The sequence below is a fragment of the Pseudoliparis swirei genome, chromosome 9 (assembly GCF_029220125.1).
Source record: "Pseudoliparis swirei isolate HS2019 ecotype Mariana Trench chromosome 9, NWPU_hadal_v1, whole genome shotgun sequence".
Classification (NCBI taxonomy): Eukaryota; Metazoa; Chordata; class Actinopteri; order Perciformes; family Liparidae; genus Pseudoliparis; species Pseudoliparis swirei.
Genome location: NC_079396.1, coordinates 2,097,655 through 2,120,532, shown reverse-complemented (window position 1 = coordinate 2,120,532; position 22,878 = coordinate 2,097,655). Strand labels below are relative to the sequence as shown.

General features: G+C 43.3%; 3 protein-coding genes across 5 annotated transcripts in view; all 3 read right to left on the bottom strand.

Annotated features, from left to right (window-relative positions):
* Positions 1 to 2,414, bottom strand: part of LOC130199191 (protein FAM50A) — a 9,230-nt gene extending 6,816 nt beyond the window's left edge. For both annotated transcript variants that reach the window (XM_056422477.1, XM_056422478.1), the window contains exons 1-4: positions 2,158 to 2,414; positions 1,844 to 1,928; positions 938 to 1,037; positions 1 to 29 (exon numbers count right to left, since the gene is read on the bottom strand). The exon at positions 1 to 29 is cut by the window's left edge and continues 111 nt beyond it. In XM_056422477.1, the coding sequence (XP_056278452.1) occupies positions 1 to 29; positions 938 to 1,037; positions 1,844 to 1,928; positions 2,158 to 2,268 (325 nt within the window). In that variant the 5' untranslated portion in view covers positions 2,269 to 2,414. The remainder of the gene's footprint in view (positions 30 to 937; positions 1,038 to 1,843; positions 1,929 to 2,157) is intronic.
* Positions 2,415 to 4,124: 1,710 nt separating this feature from the next.
* LOC130199192 (F-box DNA helicase 1-like) lies at positions 4,125 to 8,129 on the bottom strand. 2 transcript variants are annotated; one of them, XM_056422480.1, is made up of 5 exons: positions 7,892 to 8,129; positions 7,261 to 7,419; positions 6,548 to 7,119; positions 5,717 to 5,853; positions 4,125 to 4,685 (listed from the first exon to the last, which is right to left on the bottom strand). In XM_056422480.1, exons 1-5 carry the CDS (start codon positions 7,908 to 7,910, stop codon positions 4,649 to 4,651), a joined length of 924 nt encoding a protein of 307 aa, XP_056278455.1. In that variant the 5' UTR covers positions 7,911 to 8,129; the 3' UTR covers positions 4,125 to 4,648. The 2 variants fall into 2 exon arrangements, with proteins under 2 accessions (XP_056278455.1, XP_056278454.1); XM_056422479.1 differs by lacking the exon at positions 4,125 to 4,685 and having other exon boundaries at positions 5,761 to 7,119.
* Positions 8,130 to 18,947: 10,818 nt separating this feature from the next.
* Positions 18,948 to 20,472, bottom strand: LOC130199193 (protein FAM50A-like). Its single transcript, XM_056422481.1, has 3 exons — positions 20,362 to 20,472; positions 20,050 to 20,134; positions 18,948 to 19,293 (listed from the first exon to the last, which is right to left on the bottom strand). Exons 1-3 carry the CDS (start codon positions 20,470 to 20,472, stop codon positions 19,190 to 19,192), a joined length of 300 nt encoding a protein of 99 aa, XP_056278456.1. The 3' UTR covers positions 18,948 to 19,189.
* Positions 20,473 to 22,878: the final 2,406 nt, after the last annotated feature.

Sequence of the window (22,878 nt, the reverse complement as noted above, 5' to 3'; positions counted from 1 at the left end):
TCTTCTTCTCCTTCTGCTTCTCCAGTTTGCTGCGCTCGGACACAAGGAACAAAATTAGTAAAGTAATACAGAAAGAAAAGATGAAAACTGATGTAAGGAATATAACGTTTCCCCTGATGTGACGAGAGGGGCAACAATGACCCCTAATGATTATTACACTTTAATAGAGTTCAGTTGGTGTTCTTTGTTGTGTGTGTTATATCTGGGTAGGTACACAACAAAAATTCAATAAAAATCATTTTTAATTATAAAAATACTAATAATTTATAATTGTTGATAGTTGTTGAAGAAATGTAATAACAATAAATAACTACAAAGAAATAAGAATAACATTAAATATGATGGTTATAAAAAATTGAAGAAAACACTTTGAATGTGTAGACTACTGCCTATTAGTCTCATTACTGCCTAATTGTCTTATTATTACCTAATAGTCTTATTATTGCAATTTATATGACAAGTGCTCATATCCTGTCAGCCTAAAAAAGTATATTTATTATTTTTGAACAAAGGTTCAATGTTATTTCACAAGTTTCAAAAAGTGATCCCAATTTATTTTTACGTGGGGGAAAAACTGCCCCCTAAAAAATAATTATATTTCCCACCCTGGATAAAACATATATATATATATCTATATATATATATTTTTAACAGAACTTGGTATAGATTTGTCCCGTTCTGAGTGAAGCTTCCTCGGGGCTCAGGTTGTTATGACAACATGATGACGTCATCATTTACACAACATCTCTCCTCCTCTATAAAGCCGTGTGCGTGCTCTTTGTTTATGTCTCCGTGCCTCCGCCGGTTACCCCGCGTTCACGCAACAACCAAGTTCCCTGAACGCATCGTCACGCGGCCCGGTTCAACCCCCGTGGGTCAGCGACACTTCCAACGCGCTGAAGACACGGCGAGCGTTCGGTCGTCGATGGCGACTCACAGCTGCAGCTCCTTGGACTGCTCCTTCTTGGCCAGCTGCTTCTCGCGCTCCTTCACCAGCGCCTCCTGCTTCGCCTTCATGTCGTTCAGCGTCACCAGACCTGGCACCGGGGCACACACAGGTCAGAACATGTGTGTGTGTGTGTGAGTGTGAGGACATGTGTGTGTCAATGACAGGCTGCAGGAGGATGTGTGTGTGAGGACGTGTGTGTGTTTGTGAGGACATGTGTGTGTGTGTGTTTATCAATGTTAGGCTACAGGAGGATGTGTGTGTGAGGATGTGTGTGAATGTGTGTGTGTGTGTGTGAGCGGAAATATGTGCGTGTGTGTGAGTGAGTGTGTGTGAGAGGATATGTGTGTGTGTGTGTATGTGAGGAGATATGTCTGTGTGTGTGAGAGGATATGTGTGTGTGTGAGTGAGTGTGTGTGAGAGGATATGTGTGTGTGTGAGAGGAGATATGTCTGTGCGTGAGTGAGTGTGTGAGGATGTGTGTGAGAGGATATGTGTGTGTTGTGTGTGTCAATATCAGGCTGCAGGAGGATATGCGTGTGTGTGTGTGTACATGTGTTTGTTTGAGAGGGTGTGTGTGTGTGTGTGTCAATATCAGGCTGCAGGAGGATATGTGTGTGTGTGAGGATTGATGTGTGTGTGTGAGGGTTGATGTGTGTGTGTGCATGTGTGTATGTGTTTGTTTGAGAGGATGTGTGTGTGTGTGTGTGTTTGTTTGAGAGGATGTGTGTGTGTGTGTGTGTTTGTTTGAGAGGATGTGTGTGTGTGTGTGTGTGTCAGGCTGCAGGAGGATATATCAGTATGCAACTTAACAGGAGCATCGTGTACATTAATAACATGAGTACACCTGCACGTCACGTGACTGCGTCACGTGCAGCAACAGAGGCAGCAGCTCACCGACGGTGCTGGACTTAAGCTCCGCCTCCACGGCGTCGTAGTGAGCCGAGAACTTCTTGTCGATGTTGGACTTGACCATGTTGTCCTGGGGGGGGAGCAGGCAGGTGGGTTATTATTGTCCTCAACGCGCTAAGAGTTACCATTTTATTGAACGAAACGAGTCTTATAGTTTGTTATTATGCTCAACTTGACAACGTTTTGTACGTCACGTAGCAACACAGCAACCGGCGTCCCCCTCACGGACGGTACCGTTAGCTGTTCACAGTCATGGGGCTAATCTAAGTAATAATTCACGTTACAACGACGTTACAAACCTCTGCAATCTTTATCTTGAGCAGCTCCACCGTCTCTCTCTCCTTTTCTCTCTTCTTTATCAGCTGCATGGCTCTGCCAGCCTCGCTGGCGGCGCCTTTGTACTGCGCCATGTTGCTTCCTTCGCGCTCGGCTCGCGCTGTTTATTAAGTTTAATCGACAAAATACGCAGAATAAATCATAAATTATCAAGTAAAAGCAGAAGATTAAGTTGTTTTCCAGAACTGTGAAAGGCAAACCTCCCGGCACACCACAACTATAAAAATGGCGGCGACGGAGTGCATGCTGGGTAGTTATGGGATGAATATATATGGTGCCTTCAGGAAACCTCGGAATTATTTGCAACCCAGCGTATTGATGTAAAAAAAATTATATTTGGATTGTTCAAATCACCAAGACAGCGATAGAGCTCACAAGTCTTTTAAACAATGTTTTATATAATTTTATGCTTTATAAATTAAAACCAGATATTTACATTTCGTATACATTAAAATTGTTAGCAGTCATTTAATGATTAAAACAACTTTATTTCCATCTGTGCACACATCTGTAAAATCCATTCACATAATAGTACAATAATAACAACAGGAATAATAATAATGATGCAAATAATTCGTATGAATTGGTTTTATATGGAAAGCATTTCATATGGATTCACATCATGCAGACACAATAACTTCACTCATTCACACTCTATGACTCTCTCTCACTCGGCGACCTGTCAATCACCTGGTAGCCCCGCCCCTAAAGCCTCCCCTTTATGGCCTATGTGACTCTGACTGTTATATTTACAGTTTTATGAGCTAAAAAGCTTGTAGAAGTTTAATATATACGGAGAGCTTTCTGTCGTTTCCAATTGAGCCTGAACCTGAGGAGATTTCTGTCATCGCCGTTTCTGGAACATACTCGTGAAAATACACCGACAACCCTTCCATCACTTAATCATCTTTATTGAATTCATTTATTTACCACCACATACACAGTTGGACACAGTAAATTTAGTGACATCATCAAACAGTGATCCAGAATAACAGGGTGTGTTTCAACCACAGAGCAGAAATCAGAAAACAAAATAATACAAATAAAAAAGATTCTACTTTCTATGCAGTGGCGGCTCCTGAAAAAATTCTCAGGGGGGGCAATTTTTTGATAATGATTAACCCTCCCAAAACCACAGACCTTCAGACAGCTGTCTGTGTAGCTTTCTCACAATGCCATCAAGTCATGTGACTCCAGTCAGTGTGACGGCTGTGACTGAACTCTGTCTGTGAGCTTGTAGTTAGTTCATAAGCAGACAGACAGTCTGAGGCCGTCTGTGAGCTGTCTGTCAGTAATCCAGCTCCTGGTCTTTGATTTGGTGATTTTTTTTTCAACAAGATTGAAATAATTATAATAATAATAAATATGAGATCCCCATTTGTGATTCCTGCATCTGTGCTTTTTCAAATAATAGAAGAAATACAATTGCAATCACTTTCAAGTAAACCAGATTGCTCCACCAGACAAGAAAAAGCCAAATGTTGAGCTTTTGTTTTGAAGGGCAACAGCAGAAAAGCCAAACTCACGGAGGTAACACCTGGCAAGTCGCCAAGAATCTCGGCTGTCGCGCATGCGCAGGCGCAACTTGTAAATACCGTAACGTAAACATTTACATTAAGGTACAGGCATTTCAACATTTATTTATTCATGACTTAGTTTTATGTCGGTGTACTTTGACCGTGTGTAATATGTGGAGTTGTCAATAAAGGTCTTTCTGCATTTCCCCTGCGCCTGACCTGTAGTCCTACGTTCCTCTTTCAGGAGCACAGCTGACAACACGGCTGTCAGAGAACCCGTTTACAGGAGTTCTTTAACATCAGGCGGAGATCTTTTCTGACGTCCATCTTCCAGTCAGGAAGAAAACGTTTCAGAAGACACCTCAGAAAATGTTCGAGAATGAGGAACAATGTGTTTCTGATTTTATTTTCATTTTAGAGAGCGACAGGGAACGTCTCCGAGGTCGACCGATCGACGTGTTGGCGACCGCTGGTCTAGGAGGTCCTACTTCTATTGTTGCCGATGTGTCTTCAATGTTACGCCGACCGAAAGGAGTCTCTTTCAAAGAAAGAATTGAATCGCTGCTGTTGCCCTGAGCACTGGCCGACTGAATACGCCTCTGTCGAAGCTGTATGACGTACTGAGCCGCTTTTACGTCGATTAATTATGACAAGACCTGGAGGGGCGACTCCTCCCGGAAGCCATAGAGAATGCATTGAGAGCTCTGTTTTGTGAAAAAAATGGGTTTAACATTGGAGTCAATGGGAGAGGTCTGGGGCGATTTTCATTTCGCCCAAAATCGCCCCAGAAGGGGCGGGGCCATTTGAAGCACGACTTTAGGCTGACTGAATGACTGTTACCTGATTGGACAATGACACACAGAGGCAGAGCAGACGTCTAGTGGTAGAATGCGACTTTTTTCTTTTCCCCCGAGGCAGTGCGTCGCCCCAATCGCCCTTATGGACAAGCCGCCCCTGTTTCTATGTCTCCAGAACTGAAACACAACAGAGAGGGGGGGGGGGCACGAGGACAATGTAAATGCTTTCAGAGTGAATAAGGCCTGAAACAATGAGGCGTGTGAAGAGTTTCCACAGCGCGCCGCGTTCACAGTTTAATTTTATTTAGTCGCTGAATCCTCTCGGGCGTCGGGGCCTTTTGGGTTTTTCCGAGGCTCGGGCACGTGCTTCCAGTCGAGGAGCGAGTCCAGAGTTAGTCCTACGCGGTCCTTCTTGAAGCTAAACCTGAGCTAGTCCGGCGCTAACGAAGCCCTGAGTTCTGGCCTGCGTATCAGGCCGAGTATCACATATGAAGGGGAATGTGCTTTCTGTGTGTGTGTGTGTGTGTGTGTGAACGCCGCATGCTGCTATAAAGTACCGCTCACGGTCTCCCCGGCTAACGTTTATACGGCGCGCCAAAAATCTTCTGTATTAAATGAATCATTGCGAAATAAATATTCACACGAATAAACTGTGTAATAAATCTAAATTAAACAATCGTCTGTGACATCGTGATTAGATTGCATGGCGGCTACAGCAGTGGACAGACTTCAGGTCACAATTTAAGTAGATGTTAGTAAAGATAATTAATATAAAATAAAAGATCATTAATATAAATAAAAGATAAATAATATAAAAAAAGATAAATAATATAAAAAAAGATAATTAATATAAATAAAAGATAATTAATATAAAATAAAAGATAATTAATATAAAATAAAGAGAATTAATATAAAATAAAGAAAATAATATAAATAAAAGATAATTAATATAAGATAATAAAGATAATTAATATAAAATAAAGATAGTTAATATAAAATAAAAGAGAATTAATATAAAATAAAAGAGAATGAATACAAAATATAAGAGAATTAATACAAAATAAAAGAGAATTAACATAAAATAAAATATAATTATTATAAAATAAAATATAAGTAATTAGACAAGCGTTAAGTTCAGTTGAATTCTAGAACGGGTCATTCGGTCTACGCAGAATGACGCACGTGTCCTGCAGTAAACGCAGACTCACATCACGAGGGACCGTATGCTGAGCTGCGATGCCGCTGGATCGGTGATGCCGCTGTCCCTCAGGGCGGAGCAGACCTCCCGCACCGTCTCCGTCTCCCTCATCATGTAGCGGAAGTATTTTTTCTTGAAGGGAACGAACTGCACGAGGGAACACAAACAAACGCACAACGTCCAGCACAACAGTGTTCACGTCGTGAGCCTTAAAAGACACCATCACGGCAACGTCCAACCACAAGAGGCGGATAAACTATTAATATATATATATATGTAATGTAAGAGCCATTTGTTATAATAATTTAGTTTAAAAAGATTTAAAAAGGTAACTGAAGATAAATCTTTTTCATTATGATTTGAAAGAATGTTGAGGTCAACATATATAATTCAGTATTGTATTTAAAAGATGACTAACTTGTCAGAATATAAGCTTCCAATCCGATGACGTCACGTCAGTAAAACCTGCGTGTTGGACGTCAGTCCAGATTTGAGCTCAGATGTTGGAAGCGACATCGTTTTTTGACCGTGTGAACATGTAACTACGTTTTCTAGTAAACATTTTTTATGGAAGAACTACTCGTCTCACTCGCGTGTCAATTAATAGCGTCTAAGAGTGAACTCAAATTGTGGTACAGAAGACCCAGAACTATACGGAGTGCCACTACAATATATATATATTGACTAAATCTGACTTTCGAGTGGGAGAGTGGGTCAAGCGACCCAGCCGAATGGAGCTCCAGCTCTGGAGCTTCCGTTCGGCGTGCTGGCCGTGAGTGTGGCGTCTATTCTTTATAAAACGTTGAGACTCGTGTGACTTTGTGTCGTTGTGTGGCTTCGCCTTTGCGTCCTGGACGATGTTCCTCCAGCGGTGGCACACGTGGCTGACGCTGCGGTAGAGGTCCTTGGCCGGGACCAGGCACAGAACTTGCCTCAGCACCTCCTCTGGAAGGTCATCCACGCAGCCCTGGGGCTCCAGCAAGACCTTCCTGCTCCCCAGGAGCCCGTAGTGGGAGTCAGGCAGGGCCTCCGCTTCGCCCTCCGGGTCGCGAAGGTCACCGTCACATCGGTCGAAGTCATCATCGTCTCCGAACATCTCCGCTGTGATTCCCTCCAGGTGATCCACGTCCTCCTCCTTTGGCAACAACTCTGCAGCTAAAAGGCTTTCATCGCCAACCTCCTCCTCTTCTTCAGGGTGTGCTGCCAACAGGCTGACATCATCGTCGTCATCCTCCTCTTCCTCTTTCCTAACCCCCGGCTCTTCATCAGAGAAAAGCCTCCCGTTGAGTCCGTGTGTCCGTGTGGACGAGCCGGGCCGGGGGGATTTGTGCGGACTGGAACTGAGGACTCCCGTCACGGAGAAGAATTTGTCGATGCCCTTCTGTTGCCCGGCGACACTTCCTGAGGCAGATGCTGACGTGTGAGAGAGACGGAACAAATAGTTCATGTGTGACCACTTTATGACAGTTTTTTGTGAGAGTACAAGTATTTTTAACGTTACTTCAAGTGCACTTTAGTCAAAACGCTCGGAGCAGACGGTATAGAGCAGATTACCACACTTCCGCCGCTTGGTGGGTGTCCTGGGGTGAAGCCCCCGGGTGGGGTTGCCAGTGACCGGTCGGGTGTGGGGTCGGGTGAGGGTATTAGTGCCCTGGGCGCTTTGCCCCAGGTCCTCACACTCCCCCGCGGTCAGGTGTCTCCTTTTGGCTTTTCCTAGGAAACGACAACAGCAAACAACACTCAGTGACGTCAGCACGACACACGCCGCTGGATTAGGACCCTTCTTATGCAACGAGGCCATTCTTCAGTGTTCCTATCTGACAGTTAATGCTCATTGCTCAATCTTTGAAGTGCTACGGCAAGCCCAACAGGCCAGTTCCGTCCTGTACATTAGCATCGGCGCTCTTCTTTTGAACTTCTTTCCCCTTTAAGAAAGTAAAATCCACAACAACCCTAGCAGCTAAGAGTGATCATTATAAGTCGTGTTTTAATATATAATACCAAATACCTTTTCACCCTAAAAAGTTATAAAGGAATGCACCGAGTGTGTCCTTTTATGGCGATGACAATTGTCAAAACTACCACGAGTGAGTCGACGTTCCGCTAACTAACTAAAGGAAAGTGTGAACATGCATGGAGTTTGTTTTAGTGAGTTAGCAGTTAGCTCCCTAGCTTAAACACTTACCCTTAACAGCCATCTCCATTATCGCGTGCAGCGCATCCGAACTGCGGGACGAGCGTTACGGACTTTCAAAATAAAACTCGTGCGCGCGAGCTAACGCGGATTAGACCTGAGCAACAAGCTCGTTAATTAACGAGCGTTGCGCGAGCACGCTAGGCTAACACGACTGTTCCCGACTTGCTCACGTCCGCGTCCATGTTGATAGTATTTGTGCTTCGGAGTAAAGCAGCTAGCTGTAAGTTAGCCGGTAGCTCTCAACTGTTTATGTTTCTCTTCCCACGCAGCCACGCGATTGGTCAGCCTACGCGGAGTTGCGCGCGCAAGCCAGAAGCTACGTTCACCTCGCGAGAACGCGCATGCGCACAGGGTGAAACGAAACTTCAAAGAGAAATATATTGTAGTAAATTATTAAATATATATTAACTTCTGATATGAATATCAGAAGTTTGAATGACTCATACGAAGTACGGATTAAAAATACGATATTTGTAAGGCTCCTCAGTGATTATAATTAATAGAAAGTATATATCTTATGAATATTTTGAGTTATCAATGTTTGATTTATTTTGTAGAGGTATTTTATTACATGCCGAGAATTGCAAGCTCCTTCCTTCTGGAGGACTTAAAATGACTTAAGTATAAATAAATAAATGCATGAATAAATATAGGAATAAATAAATGAATGCTTTAATAAATGTATAAATAAATACATAAATACAATCAATCTGAAAAAAAAAGTGACATTGAAAATATTATGGCCCTCCATGTTTATGCCAAAAAAGTATCAGGACACTGCAGGGAATCGAACCCCATCCCAGTAAACCAGGAGTACCATTACCAGTGCCTTTTTTCTTTTTGAGGCTTGTGGGTCATCATCATTTCTTGCATCACTTCTTTTTACATTTAACTTGATGACTATACTTCACGTGGACACTCTGCACGCATTGCAAATGACTGAACTTCTAAAAGCTTTGAGTTCCCCGTGTTCCTTCGCCGGCTCCAGTTCCCCGTGTTCCTTCGCCGGCTCCAGTTCCCCGTGTTCCTTCGCCGGCTCCAGTTCCCCGTGTTCCTTCGCCGGTTCCAGTTCCCCGTGTTCCTTCGCCGGCTCCAGTTCCCCGTGTTCCTTCGCCGGCTCCAGTTCCCCGTGTTCCTTCGCCGGCTCCAGTTCCCCGTGTTCCTTCGCCGGTTCCAGTTCCCCGTGTTCCTTCGCCGGTTCCAGTTCCCTGTGTTCCTTCGCCATCTGCAAAGCCTGTGGTGAAAACTGTGAGGAAATGGACCAACGAGTCGAAGCTGGAGCTACAGGCCTGCTTTGACTGCACTGACTGGAGTGTCTTTGAGGCTGCATCCACATCACTTGACGAACTCACTGAAACTGTGACGTCATATATCAGTTTTTGTGAAGACATGTGTATACCCACCAAAACGTACTGCATCTTTAATAACAATAAACCATGGTTCACAGCAAGGCTCAGGCGGCTTCGTCAAGACAAAGAGGAGGCCTTCATGAGTGGGGACAGGATCCTGTACAACCAGGCCAGAAACACACTGACTCAGGAGATCAGAGTAGCAAAGAGAAGCTACTCTGAAAAGCTGAAAAACAGGTTTTCAGCTAACGACCCTGCGTCAGTGTGGAGAGGCCTGCGGGACATCACCAACTATAGGAAGTCCTCCCCCCACTCCATGGAGAACCCTCAACTGGCTGACGATCTGAATGTGTTTTACTGCAGGTTTAATCACCCCACATTCACACCCCTCACCCGCTCCAACTCAGACCTCACACAGTCATCTGCATCCCCTGTTATCACCTCCCCCCTCCCCCTGACCCCCCACTGACGGTCTGTGAAGAGGATGTGTGCCGGCTCTGTCAGAGACAGAAGACGAGGAAGGCAGCAGGCCCAGACGGTGTGTCACCCTCCTGTCTGATCAGCTGGCCCCCATCTTCACACGGATCTTCAACAGATCTCTGGAGCTGTGTGAAGTCCCCTCCTGCTTCAAACGCTCCACCATCATCCCGGTTCCCAAAACATCCTCCATCACTGGACTGAATGACTACAGGCCCGTCGCCCTGATGTCTGTGGTCATGAAGTCCTTTGAGAGACTGGTATTGACCCATCTGAAGGGCATCACAGGCCCCCTGCTGGACCCTCTGCAGTTTGCCTACCGGGCAAACAGGTCAGTGGATGATGCAGTCAACATGGGGCTGCACTACATCCTGCAACACCTCCACTCCCCAGGGACCTATGCAAGGATGCTGTTGGTGGACTTCAGCTCAGCGTTCAACACCATCATCCCAGAAGTCCTCCTCACCAAACTCACCCAGCTCACTGTGCCGGCCTCCACCTGTCAGTGGATTACAAACTTCCTGATGGACAGGAAGCAGCAGGTGAGGCTGGGAGAAACAACATCCAGCACCCGGTCAGTCAGCACTGGTGCACCTCAGGGAGGCGTGCTCTCCCCACTGCTCTTCTCCCTCTACACCAACGACTGCACCTCAGGAGACCCATCTGTTCAACTCCTAAAATGTGCAGACGACACATCAGTCATCGGCCTCATCCGTGATGATGACGAGTCTGCATATAGGCGGGAAGTTGAGCAGCTGGTCCTGTGGTGCGGTCGCAACAACCTAGAGCCGAACACGCTTCAGACTGTGGAGATGACAGTGGACTTCAGGAGGAGCCCCCCAGCCCCCCCTCACCATACTCAATAACACTGTGTTGGCTGTGGAATCCTTCAGGTTTCTGGGATCCACAATCTCCCGGAACCTGAAGTGGGAACCTAACGTCAAGAAAATCATCAAGAAGGCCCAGAAGAGGTTGTACTTCCTGCGCCAGCTTAGGAAGTACAACCTGCCTCAGGAGCTGCTGATCATGTTTTACACCGCTGTTATAGAGTCTGTTCTGTGCACCTCAATCACTGTCTGGTTTGGATCGGCCACCAAACTGGATCAGAACCGACTCCAACGGACAGTCAGGTCTGCAGAGAAGATCATCGGTGCCAACCTGCCCACCATCCAAGACCTGTACACCTCCAGAGTCAGGAAACGGGCAGGAAAAATCACGGCAGACTCCTCCCACCCCGGACACAGACTATTCAAACTCCTCCCCTCTGGTAGACGCTATAGATCACTGCTCGCGAAAACCTCGAGACACAGAAACAGTTTCTTCCCCCTCGCCGTCTCACTACTAAATAACCCACTGTAGCATATATATTTATCCCTTCTCTTCTCGCACTCTCCACTTCTTCTTGTATATACTTAAGTCACTTTACTTCTTAGACCGTTGCACTGTTTGTTCTGTTCTGCACTACTTGTTTTTGTTTGTTCTGTGTTGTAATGTACATTTTGTGTAAGCACAGAGACACTTTACCAAGACAAATTCCTTGTTGTGCAAACTACTTGGCCAATAAAACTGATTCTGATTCTGATTCTGATCTTGTTTTTGTGACTTTGCAAAAGTCAAAGTGGCAACTAATGTTAACTTTTCAACAAACTCCACCATAGACAAACACTCGTCCGGCTGAAAGTTAGTTTTGGTGTCTTCAAACAACGTGGATGTGGTGTGGCGACAAAAAAGTCACCTCCACCCCCCCCATCCACGCCGTTGTCACTTTTTTTTTGTTTTTTTTGTGGGTCTTTGGGAAAGTCCCGTATTTCTTCCATAACTTTCATGAAACTTGTAGTGTTGTCCAGCTGAAAGTTAGCTTTGAGGTGTCATCAAACAGCGTGGATGTGGTGTGGCGACAAAAAAGTCACCTCCACCCCCCACCCCCCCTCCCCCCCCCATCCACGCCGTTGTCACCTTTTTTTTTTTTTTGTTGGGTCTTTGGGAAAGTCCCGTATTTCTTCCATAACTTTCATTAAACTTGTAGTGTTGTCCAGCTGAAAGTTAGCTTTGAGGTGTCATCAAACAGCGTGGATGTGGTGTGGCGACAAAAAAGTCACCTCCACCCCCCCCCACCCCCCCCCCATTCACGCCGTTGTCACCTTTTTTTGTTTTTGTTGTTGTTGGGTCTTTGGGAAAGTCCCGTATTTCTTCCATAACTTTCATTAAACTTGTAGTGTTGTCCAGCTGAAAGTTTGTTTTGAGGTGTCTTCAAACAACGTGGATGTGGTGTGGCGACAAAAAAGTCACCTCCACCCCCCCCTCCCCCCCCCCATCCACACCGTTGTCACTTTTTTTTTGTTTTTTTTGTGGGTCTTTGGGAAAGTCCCGTATTTCTTCCATAACTTTCATGAAACTTGTAGTGTTGTCCAGCTGAAAGTTAGCTTTGAGGTGTCATCAAACAGCGTGGATGTGGTGTGGCGACAAAAAAGTCACCTCCACCCCCCACCCCCCCCCCCCCATCCACGCCATTGTCACTTTTTTTTTGTTTTTTTTTGTTGGGTCTTTGGGAAAGTCCCGTATTTCTTCCATAACTTTCATTAAACTTGTAGTGTTGTCCAGCTGAAAGTTTGTTTTGAGGTGTCATCAAACAGCGTGGATGTGGTGTGGCGACAAAAAAGTCACCTCCACCCCCCATCCCCCCCATCCACGCCATTGTCACCTTTTTTTGTTTTTTTGTTGTTGGGTCTTTGGGAAAGTCCCGTATTTCTTCCATAACTTTCATTAAACTTGTAGTGTTGTCCAGCTGAAAGTTTGTTTTGAGGTGTCTTCAAACAACGTGGATGTGGTGTGGCGACAAAAAAGTCACCTCCACCCCCCCCTCCCCCCCCCCCCCATCCACGCCGTTGTCACTTTTTTTTTGTTTTTTTTGTGGGTCTTTGGGAAAGTCCCGTATTTCTTCCATAACTTTCATGAAACTTGTAGTGTTGTCCAGCTGAAAGTTAGCTTTGAGGTGTCATCAAACAGCGTGGATGTGGTGTGGCGACAAAAAAGTCACCTCCAACCCCCACCCCCATCCACGCCATTGTCACTTTTTTTTTGTTTTTTTTTGTTGGGTCTTTGGGAAAGTCCCGTATTTCTTCCATAACTTTCATTAAACTTGTAGTGTTGTCCAGCTGAAAGTTTGTTTTGAGGTGTCATCAAACAGCGTGGATGTGGTGTGGCGACAAAAAAGTCACCTCCACCCCCCCCCCCCCCCCATCCACGCCATTGTCACCTTTTTTTGTTTTTTTGTTGTTGGGTCTTTGGGAAAGTCCCGTATTTCTTCCATAACTTTCATTAAACTTGTAGTGTTGTCCAGCTGAAAGTTTGTTTTGAGGTGTCTTCAAACAACGTGGATGTGGTGTGGCGACAAAAAAGTCACCTCCACCGTCCAAGCCGTTGTCACCTTTTTTTTTTTTTTTTTTTTGTGGGTCTTTGGGAAAGTCCTGTATTTCTTCCAGAACTTTCATTAAACTTGCTGTGTCGTCTGGTTGAAAGTTAGCATTAGCTTCGCCATCTTTTTTTTGTGACTTTGCAAAAGTCAAAGTGTCAACTAGTGTTAACTTTTCAACAAACTCCACCATAGACGAACCATCGTCCTTCAGGAACATTATATTTCCTTTGATTCTCCTGCTTTGATCTCCCTTCTGCGGCGAGTGATTTGTATTCCCGTTGATCCGTCACCTTAAACCACCACGGCAGCCGGAGAACACTTTTGAAACCTTGAATTAACCAGGTAAGTCCCTTTTTTTTTAGGGCAACCTGGCCAAGAAAGGCAGCAACATAAAAAAAAATTGACAATGTGAGTCTCATTTTTTATGGTGACCTGCACCAAGAAAACACATTGTCGCTTTTTAAAAATTGTTGCTTTAAACCTTCTTAACCAGGTAAGTCCCTTTTTTTAGGGCGACCAGAACAAGACAGACAGCAACACAAAAAACAAATTGACTCTTGTTTTTTGAAACCTTGAATTAACCAGGTAAGTCCCTTTTTTTGAGGACAACCTGGCCAAGAAAGGCAGCAACATAAAAAAAAATTGACAATGTGAGTCCCATTTTTTATGGTGACCTGCACCAAGAAAACACATTGTCGCTTTTTTAAAATTGTTGCTTTAAACCTTCTTAACCAGGTAAGTCCCTTTTTTTAGGGCGACCTGAACAAGACAGACAGCAACACAAAAAACAAATTGACTCTTGTTTTTTGAAACCTTGAATTAACCAGGTAAGTCCCTTTTTTTGAGGGCAACCTGGCCAAGAAAGGCAGCAACATAAAAGAAAATTGACAATGTGAGTCCCATTTTTTATGGTGACCTGCACCAAGAAAACACATTGTCGCTTTTTTTTTATGGTTGCTTTAAACCTTCTTAACCAGGTAAGTCCCTTTTTCTGAGGGCGACCTGAACAAGACAGACAGCAACACAAAAAACAAATTGACTCTTGTTTTTTGAAACGTTATTAACCAGGTAAGTCCCTTTTTCTGAGGGCAACCTGGCCAAGAAAGGCAGCAACATAAAAAAAAATTTACAATGTGAGTCCCATTTCTTATGGTGACCTGCACCAAGAAAACACATTGTCGCTTTTTTTTTATGGTTGCTTTAAACCTTCTTAACCAGTTAAGTCCCTTTTTCTGAGGGCGACCTGAACAAGACAGACAGCAACACAAGAAACACATTGACTCTTGTTTTTTGAAACGTTTTTAACCAGGTAAGTCCCTTTTTTTTTAGGGCGACCTGGCCAAGAAAGGCAGCAACACAAAAAACAATTGACAATGTGAGTCCCATTTTTTATGGTGACCTGCACCAAGGAAACACATTGTCGCTTGTTTTTTGTTGTTGCTTTGAACCTTATTCCGTCTCTTACAGTCTGTTATTGTCGCTTGTGTCTCTCGTTGTCTCTAGTCTGTCGTTGTCTGTCGTCCGCAGCATGGGAAGAGACGTTGGTACCATTTCTTTCTCCGCGGGCGTTCGGAGACCTCGGGCTGCTGGAGGCTCTCTATGGCCTGAAGGAGGGAGGTCTTTTCCTGCTCCAACTGAAGCTTGTTGTTTTCCTCGGCCTCCTTCTCTCTTGTGATCTTTTCCAACTCGATGTTCTGCTTCTCGATGGTACATGTCTTCTTGTCCAGGTCCAGGCGAGCTCCCTCGAGCTCCTGGAGCGTCTTTCTCACCGTCTGAGCCAGACCAGCCATGGTCTCCAGCTGCTTTGTGTTATGAAGCTGGGCTATTTGGAGCTCTGTTTGGAGGCGAATATTTTCTGACTGCTTGAGTTCCAGGTCGTTTTCATACGCGATCTTGTTTTCATCAATTAACTCAGTCAGAGTCTCGACTTGCTGCTTCAACTCACAACTGTCTTTCTTGAGCTTATCGGTCGTCTCCAGCTGGTCTCTGTTCTGTACCTGAGCTGTGTGCAGCTCATTTTGGAGGAAGGTATTTTCCAGGTCCAGCTTGGTGTTGTCCGCTACCTTTAGGTCGAGCGGCATCCGATTAATTGTCTCATTCAGAGAAGCGATGGTCTCCAGCTGGTCTTTGTGGTTGACCTGGGCTGTGCTGAGCTTGGTTTGGATGCAAACATTTACCAGATCCAGAGTCCTGGCTTTCTGCTTCCACTTCCAAAGGTCTGTCTTGAGCTTATCGGTTTTATCTGAGTAAATGTTGAGCATCTTCTGGTCGCTGGGATACATCTTCAGGTTTAATTTCAGTCCCTCATTCTCAGAAGTGAGAAGATTATTTTTCGCCAACAGTTCCAGGTTCAGGTCGTTACCAGGCTGGATCATGTCGCGATCCATCGCCTCGGTCAGAGCCCTGATCGTCGCCCTTGATGTCCAAAGGTCTTTCTTGAGTTGCTCAATTTCGATTTTCTGAGAGTCCTCGGTGATGGAAACTTTATCTTCATTGATTGTGCAGGTGTTCTCCGGGATGGCCACCGGCAGCTGCACATCTCCAATAATTTGTTTTTGTTGATTAACGGTATCCTCCATATTTATCAACTTCATCTTATCCATCGCCTCGGTCAGAGCCCTGACCTTCGCCTTTGACTTCCAAAGGTCTTTCTTGAGTTTTTCATTCTTTCCGACTAGGATCCTGTGAGCCTCCTGGCTGATGCAGGTGTTCTGCGCGAAAGTCTCAGACATCTGCATATCTCCAGTGGTTTCCTTTTGTTGAGACATGAAATGGTGCTCCGTATTTATCAACTTGATCGTAATGTTTGCTAACTTCAGCCCTGCTCGCTCCGTATTTATTAGCTCGATTGTAATCTTTGCTAACTTCAGCTCTGCTTGCTTCTCTTTGAGGGGCGATCGTCGTCTCCTACTTGTAGACAGGACTCGTGACGTCGTCTTACATATCAAAGCCACATATTGAATGCACACATTAAAGCCAACTGCGCTATAGGCTCCGCCCCAGCAGAGGGCAGCAACGCGCTCTAAACGACTTTGAAGATTCCCTACGTCATCAAAAAGCGACACGGCATACACCCGCGACAGCGGCGCACTGTTGTCACGTTGATAACAGTTAGCGAGTGTATCTTTCACTACATTTTGCTGAAAGCGGCCTTTGGGTTCAGAAGGACATCCGACCCGTGTTGGAGCTCGTTTAGTCGGGGTCTAATGTGACAGGTGGACGAAGACATCCACGAGCCGCTGCAGCGCGCGCAGGTCCCCGGTACTGCAGTGTGTGTGTGTGCGTGTGTGTCGACATGCGCGTCCATAGTGACCGTGAGGCCCGGTGAAGATGAGGCTGGCACTCGTTTAACTTTAATCCTCCTGTTACCTTCAAATTTACTAACATATTTTACCCGTGGGGCCAATTTGCGCCCAGCAATTAAAACCTCCAGAAAATGATTAGAATTTATATTGTTTCCCACGTTTAAGTGTGAGGTATGTTTGTTTGTTTGTTGAGGACCTAAACAGCCCTTTAAATGAATAAAAAAGTTGATATTTCTTTGATGTTTTACACAGTGAAAAACATCCTGGGGTCAAATTGACCCCAAAGAACACCGACGCGTTCAAGGACAGTTAAAACAAACGAGTTTGACCTCTTGGACTTGACCCGAGCAGGAAGGACCACTAGATGCATCCAGACTAGTCTTATTGATGTATGCATGTATATGAAATGAGAATAATTAGAAACGAATTTAACAGTTTAACATGCAAGAAATGATTATGACCCACAAGCCTCAAAAAGAGAAAAGGCACTGGTAATGGTACTCCTGGTTTCCTGGGATGGGGTTCGATTCCCTGCAGTCCTGATACTTTTATGGCATAAACATGGACGGCCATAATATTTTCATTGTCACTGTTTCAGCATAGTGTTTAATGCTTCCTACATTCACTAATAACCTCTACAAATTCACTAATCACCTCTACAAAATGAGACAAACACAGTTTGTGTTCACAGTTTGTTCGCAGCTGCAACATAAACAAACTAGAACGGGCACTCGGTAGAGCGCATACATCGCATGTCACAAGATTGGGCCTTGAATTATGAACATTTTGGCATTAGTTGCATGCCAATTGGATAAAAATTGACCGCACTATGGTAAAAAGAAAATGTTGACCTTTTCATGACCTTGACCTTTGACCCGATCGATCCCAAAATCTAATCAAATGGTCCCCGGATAATAACCAATCATCCCACCAAATTTCATGGGATTCGGTGAAATACTTTTTGAGTTATGCGAGTAACACGCATACAAATAAATAAATAAATATATACGTGGCGATCAAAACATAACCTTCCGCATTCAGAATGCTAAGGTAATCATGCATTTGACTCTTACATTACATATATACAAATACATATATATAGTATAGCATTTATTTATTTCTGTATTTATTCATGCATTTATTTATTTATACTTAAGTCATTTTAAGTCCTCCATCGTACTCGGCCTGAGATGAGCTGCTCTTCTTCCATAGCGACTGTGGAGCTGACATCTGATTGGATAAAAGCTCCCGTTACAATAAATTAGACTGGAAGCAGCGCAGCAACAGAGGAAGACAATAGTGCAATAAGAAAATAAAAATTCAGAAAATAAAGATTTTATTTATTTTTTAAATGATAAAATAGAGTTCAGTTGGTGTTCTTTGTTGTGTGTGTTATATCTGGGTAGGTACACAACAAAAATTCAATAAAAATCATTTTTAATTATAAAAATACTAATAAATAAGTTATAATTGTTGATAGTTGTTGAAGAAATGTAATAACAATAAATAACTACAAAGAAATAAGAATAACATTAAATATGATGGTTATAAAAAATTGAAGAAAACACTTTGAATGTGTAGACTACTGCCTATTAGTCTCATTACTGCCTAATTGTCTTATTATTACCTAATAGTCTTATTATTGCAATTTCTATGAAAAGTGCTCATATCCTGTCAGCCTAAAAAAGTATATTTATTATTTTTGAACAAAGGTTCAATGTTATTTCACAAGTTTCAAAAAGTGATCCCAATTTATTTTTAAGTGGGGGAAAAACTGCCCCCTAAAAAATAATTATATTTCCCACCCTGGATAAAACATATACAGGACTGTCTCAGAAAATTAGAATATTGTGATAAAGTTCTTTATTTTCTGTAATGCAATTAAAAAAACAAAAATGTCATGCATTCTGGATTCATTACAAATCAACTGAAATATTGCAAGCCTTTTATTCTTTTAATATTGCTGATTATGGCTTACAGCTTAAGAAAACTCTAAAATCCTATCTCATAAAATTTTTATATTTCCTCAGACCAAGTAAAAAAAAAGATTTATAACAGCTGAGTGTTTGTCAAGGCTCAGGAAACCCTTGCAGGTGTTTCGAGTTAATTAGACAATTCAAGTGATTTGTTTAATACCCTACTAGTATACTTTTTCATGATATTCTAATATTTAGAGATAGGATATTTGAGTTTTCTTAAGCTGTAAGCCATAATCAGCAATAAATCAGAATAAAAGGCTTGCAATATTTCAGTTGATTTGTAATGAATCCAGAATGCATGACATTTTTGTTTTTTTAATTGCATTACAGAAAAATCACAACAATATAATTTTTTGAGACACAGTCCTATATATATATATATATATATATATATATATATTTTAAATCTCACAATATTCTAATTTTCTGAGACAGTCCTGTATATATATATATATATATCTATATATATATATTTTTAACAGAACTTGGTATAGATTTGTCCCGTTCTGAGTGAAGCTTCCTCGGGGCTCAGGTTGTTATGACAACATGATGACGTCATCATTTACACAACATCTCTCCTCCTCTATAAAGCCGTGTGCGTGCTCTTTGTTTATGTCTCCGTGCCTCCGCCGGTTACCCCGCGTTCACGCAACAACCAAGTTCCCTGAACGCATCGTCACGCGGCCCGGTTCAACCCCCGTGGGTCAGCGACACTTCCAACGCGCTGAAGACACGGCGAGCGTTCGGTCGTCGATGGCGACTCACAGCTGCAGCTCCTTGGACTGCTCCTTCTTGGCCAGCTGCTTCTCGCGCTCCTTCACCAGCGCCTCCTGCTTCGCCTTCATGTCGTTCAGCGTCACCAGACCTGGCACCGGGGCACACACAGGTCAGAACATGTGTGTGTGTGTGTGTGTGAGTGTGAGGACATGTGTGTGTCAATGACAGGCTGCAGGAGGATGTGTGTGTGAGGACGTGTGTGTGTGTGTGAGGACGTGTGTGTGTTTGTGAGGACATGTGTGTGTGTGTGTTTATCAATGTTAGGCTACAGGAGGATGTGTGTGTGAGGATGTGTGTGAATGTGTGTGTGTGTGTGAGCGGAAATATGTGCGTGTGTGTGAGTGAGTGTGTGTGAGAGGATATGTGTGTGTGTGTGTATGTGAGGAGATATGTCTGTGTGTGTGAGAGGATATGTGTGTGTGTGAGTGAGTGTGTGTGAGAGGAGATATGTCTGTGCGTGAGTGAGTGTGTGAGGATGTGTGTGAGAGGATATGTGTGTGTTGTGTGTGTCAATATCAGGCTGCAGGAGGATATGCGTGTGTGTGTGAGGATTGATGTGTGTGTGTGTGTGTACATGTGTTTGTTTGAGAGGGTGTGTGTGTGTGTGTGTCAATATCAGGCTGCAGGAGGATATGTGTGTGTGTGAGGATTGATGTGTGTGTGTGCGTGTGTGTATGTGTTTGTTTGAGAGGATGTGTGTGTGTGTGTGTGTGTGTGTGTGTGTCAGGCTGCAGGAGGATATATCAGTATGCAACTTAACAGGAGCATCGTGTACATTAATAACATGAGTACACCTGCACGTCACGTGACTGCGTCACGTGCAGCAACAGAGGCAGCAGCTCACCGACGGTGCTGGACTTAAGCTCCGCCTCCACGGCGTCGTAGTGAGCCGAGAACTTCTTGTCGATGTTGGACTTGACCATGTTGTCCTGGGGGGGGAGCAGGCAGGTGGGTTATTATTGTCCTCAACGCGCTAAGAGTTACCATTTTATTGAACGAAACGAGTCTTATAGTTTGTTATTATGCTCAACTTGACAACGTTTTGTACGTCACGTAGCAACACAGCAACCGGCGTCCCTCACGGACGGTACCGTTAGCTGTTCACAGTCATGGGACTAATCTAAGTAATAATTCACGTTACAACGACGTTACAAACCTCTGCAATCTTTATCTTGAGCAGCTCCAGCGTCTCTCTCTCCTTTTCTCTCTTCTTCATCAGCTGCATGGCTCTGCCAGCCTCGCTGGCGGCGCCTTTGTACTGCGCCATGTTGCTTCCTTCGCTCGGCTCGCGCTGTTTATGAAGTTTAATTGACAAAATACGCAGAATAAATCATAAATTATCAAGTAAAAGCAGAAGATTAAGTTGTTTTCCAGAACTGTGAAAGGCAAACCTCCCGGCACACCACAACAATAACTAGAATGGGCACTTTAGAGCGCATACCTTCGCATATCACAAGCTTGGGCATTGACTTATGAACATTTTGGCATTAGTTGCATGCCAATTGGACAAAAATGTATCGTGCTATGGAAAAAAAAAGATGTTGACCTTTCCATGACCTTGACCTTGACCTTTGACCCGATTGATCCCAAAATCTAATCAAATGGTCCCCGGATAATAACCAATCATCCCACCAAATTCCATGTGATTCAAGAAGATTTGACCTGTTCATGACCTTTGACCTTGACCTTTGACCCGATCGATCCCAAAATCTAATCAACTGGTCCCCGGATAATAAACAATCATCCCACCAAATTTCATGCGATTCGGTTCAATACTTTTGAGTTCTGCGAAGATTTTGACCTGTTCATGACCTTTGACCTTTGACCCGATCGATCCCAAAATCTAATCAACTGGTCCCGGATAATAAACAATCATCCCACCAAATTTCATGCGCTCGGTTCAATACTTTTGAGTTCTGCGAAGATTTTGACCTGTTCATGACCTTTGACCTTTGACCCGATCGATCCCAAAATCTAATCAACTGGTCCCCGTATAATAAACAATCATCCCACCAAATTTCATGCGATTCGGTTCAATACTTTTTGAGTTTTGCGAATAACACGCATACAAATAAATAAATAAATAAATAAATAAATGAATAAATAAATATATCAATAAATAAATAAACTAGAATGGGCACTCGGTAGAGCGCATACCTTCGCATATCACAAGATTGGGCATTGAATTATGAACATTTTGGCATTAGTTGCATGCCAATTGGACAAAAATGTATCGTGCTATGGTAAAAAAAGAGTTTGACCTTTCCATGACCTTGACCTTTGACCCGATTGATCCCAAAATCTAATCAGATGGTCCCCGGATAATAACCAATCATCCCACCAAATTTCATGCGATTCAAGAACATTTTGACCTGTTCATGACCTTTGACCTTGACCTTTGACCCGATCGATCCCAAAATCTAGTCAACTGGTCCCCGGATAATAAACAATCATCCCACCAAATTTCATGCGATTCGGTTCAATATTTTTTGAGTTCTGCGAAAGATTTTGACCTGTTCATGACCTTTGACCTTTGACCTTTGACCCGATCGATCCCAAAATCTAATCAACTGGTCCCCGGATAATAAACAATCATTCCACCAAATTTCATGCGATTCGGTTCAATCCTTTTTGAGTTTTGCGAATAACACGCATACAAATAAATAAATAAATAAATAAATAAATGAATAAATAAATATATCAATAAATAAATAAACTAGAATGGGCACTCGGTAGAGCGCATACCTTCGCATATCACAAGATTGGGCATTGAATTATGAACATTTTGGCATTAGTTGCATGCCAATTGGACACAAATGTATCGTGCTATGGTAAAAAAAGAGTTTGACCTTTCCATGACCTTGACCTTTGACCCGATTGATCCCAAAATCTAATCAAATGGTCCCCGGATAATAAACAATCATCCCACCAAATTTCATGCGATTCGGTTCAATACTTTGAGTTCTGCGAAAGATTTTGACCTGTTCATGACCTTTGACCTTTGACCCGATCGATCCCAAAATCTAATCAACTGGTCCCCGGATAATAAACAATCATCCCACCAAATTTCATGCGATTCGGTTCAATACTTTTTGAGTTCTGCGAAAGATTTTGACCTGTTCATGACCTTTGACCTTTGACCCGATCGATCCCAAAATCTAATCAACTGGTCCCCGGATAATAAACAATCATCCCACCAAATTTCATGCGATTCGGTTCAATACTTTTTGAGTTCTGCGAAAGATTTTGACCTGTTCATGACCTTTGACCTTTGACCCGATCGATCCCAAAATCTAATCAACTGGTCCCCGGATAATAAACAATCATTCCACCAAATTTCATGCGATTCGGTTCAATACTTTTTGAGATTTGCGAATAACACGCATACAAATAAATAAATAAATAAATAAATAAAATAAATAAATAAATACATAAATAAATACACGGCGATCAAAACATAACCTTCCGGCATTTTCAATGCAAAGGTAATAAATAAATACACGGCGATCAAAACATAACCTTCCGGCATTTTCAATGCGAAGGTAAAAATGGCGGCGACGGAGTGCATGCTGGGTAGTTATGGGATGAATATATATGGTGCCTTCAGGAAACCTCGGAATTATTTGCAACCAAACGTATTGATGTAAAAAAAATTATATTTGGATTGTTCAAA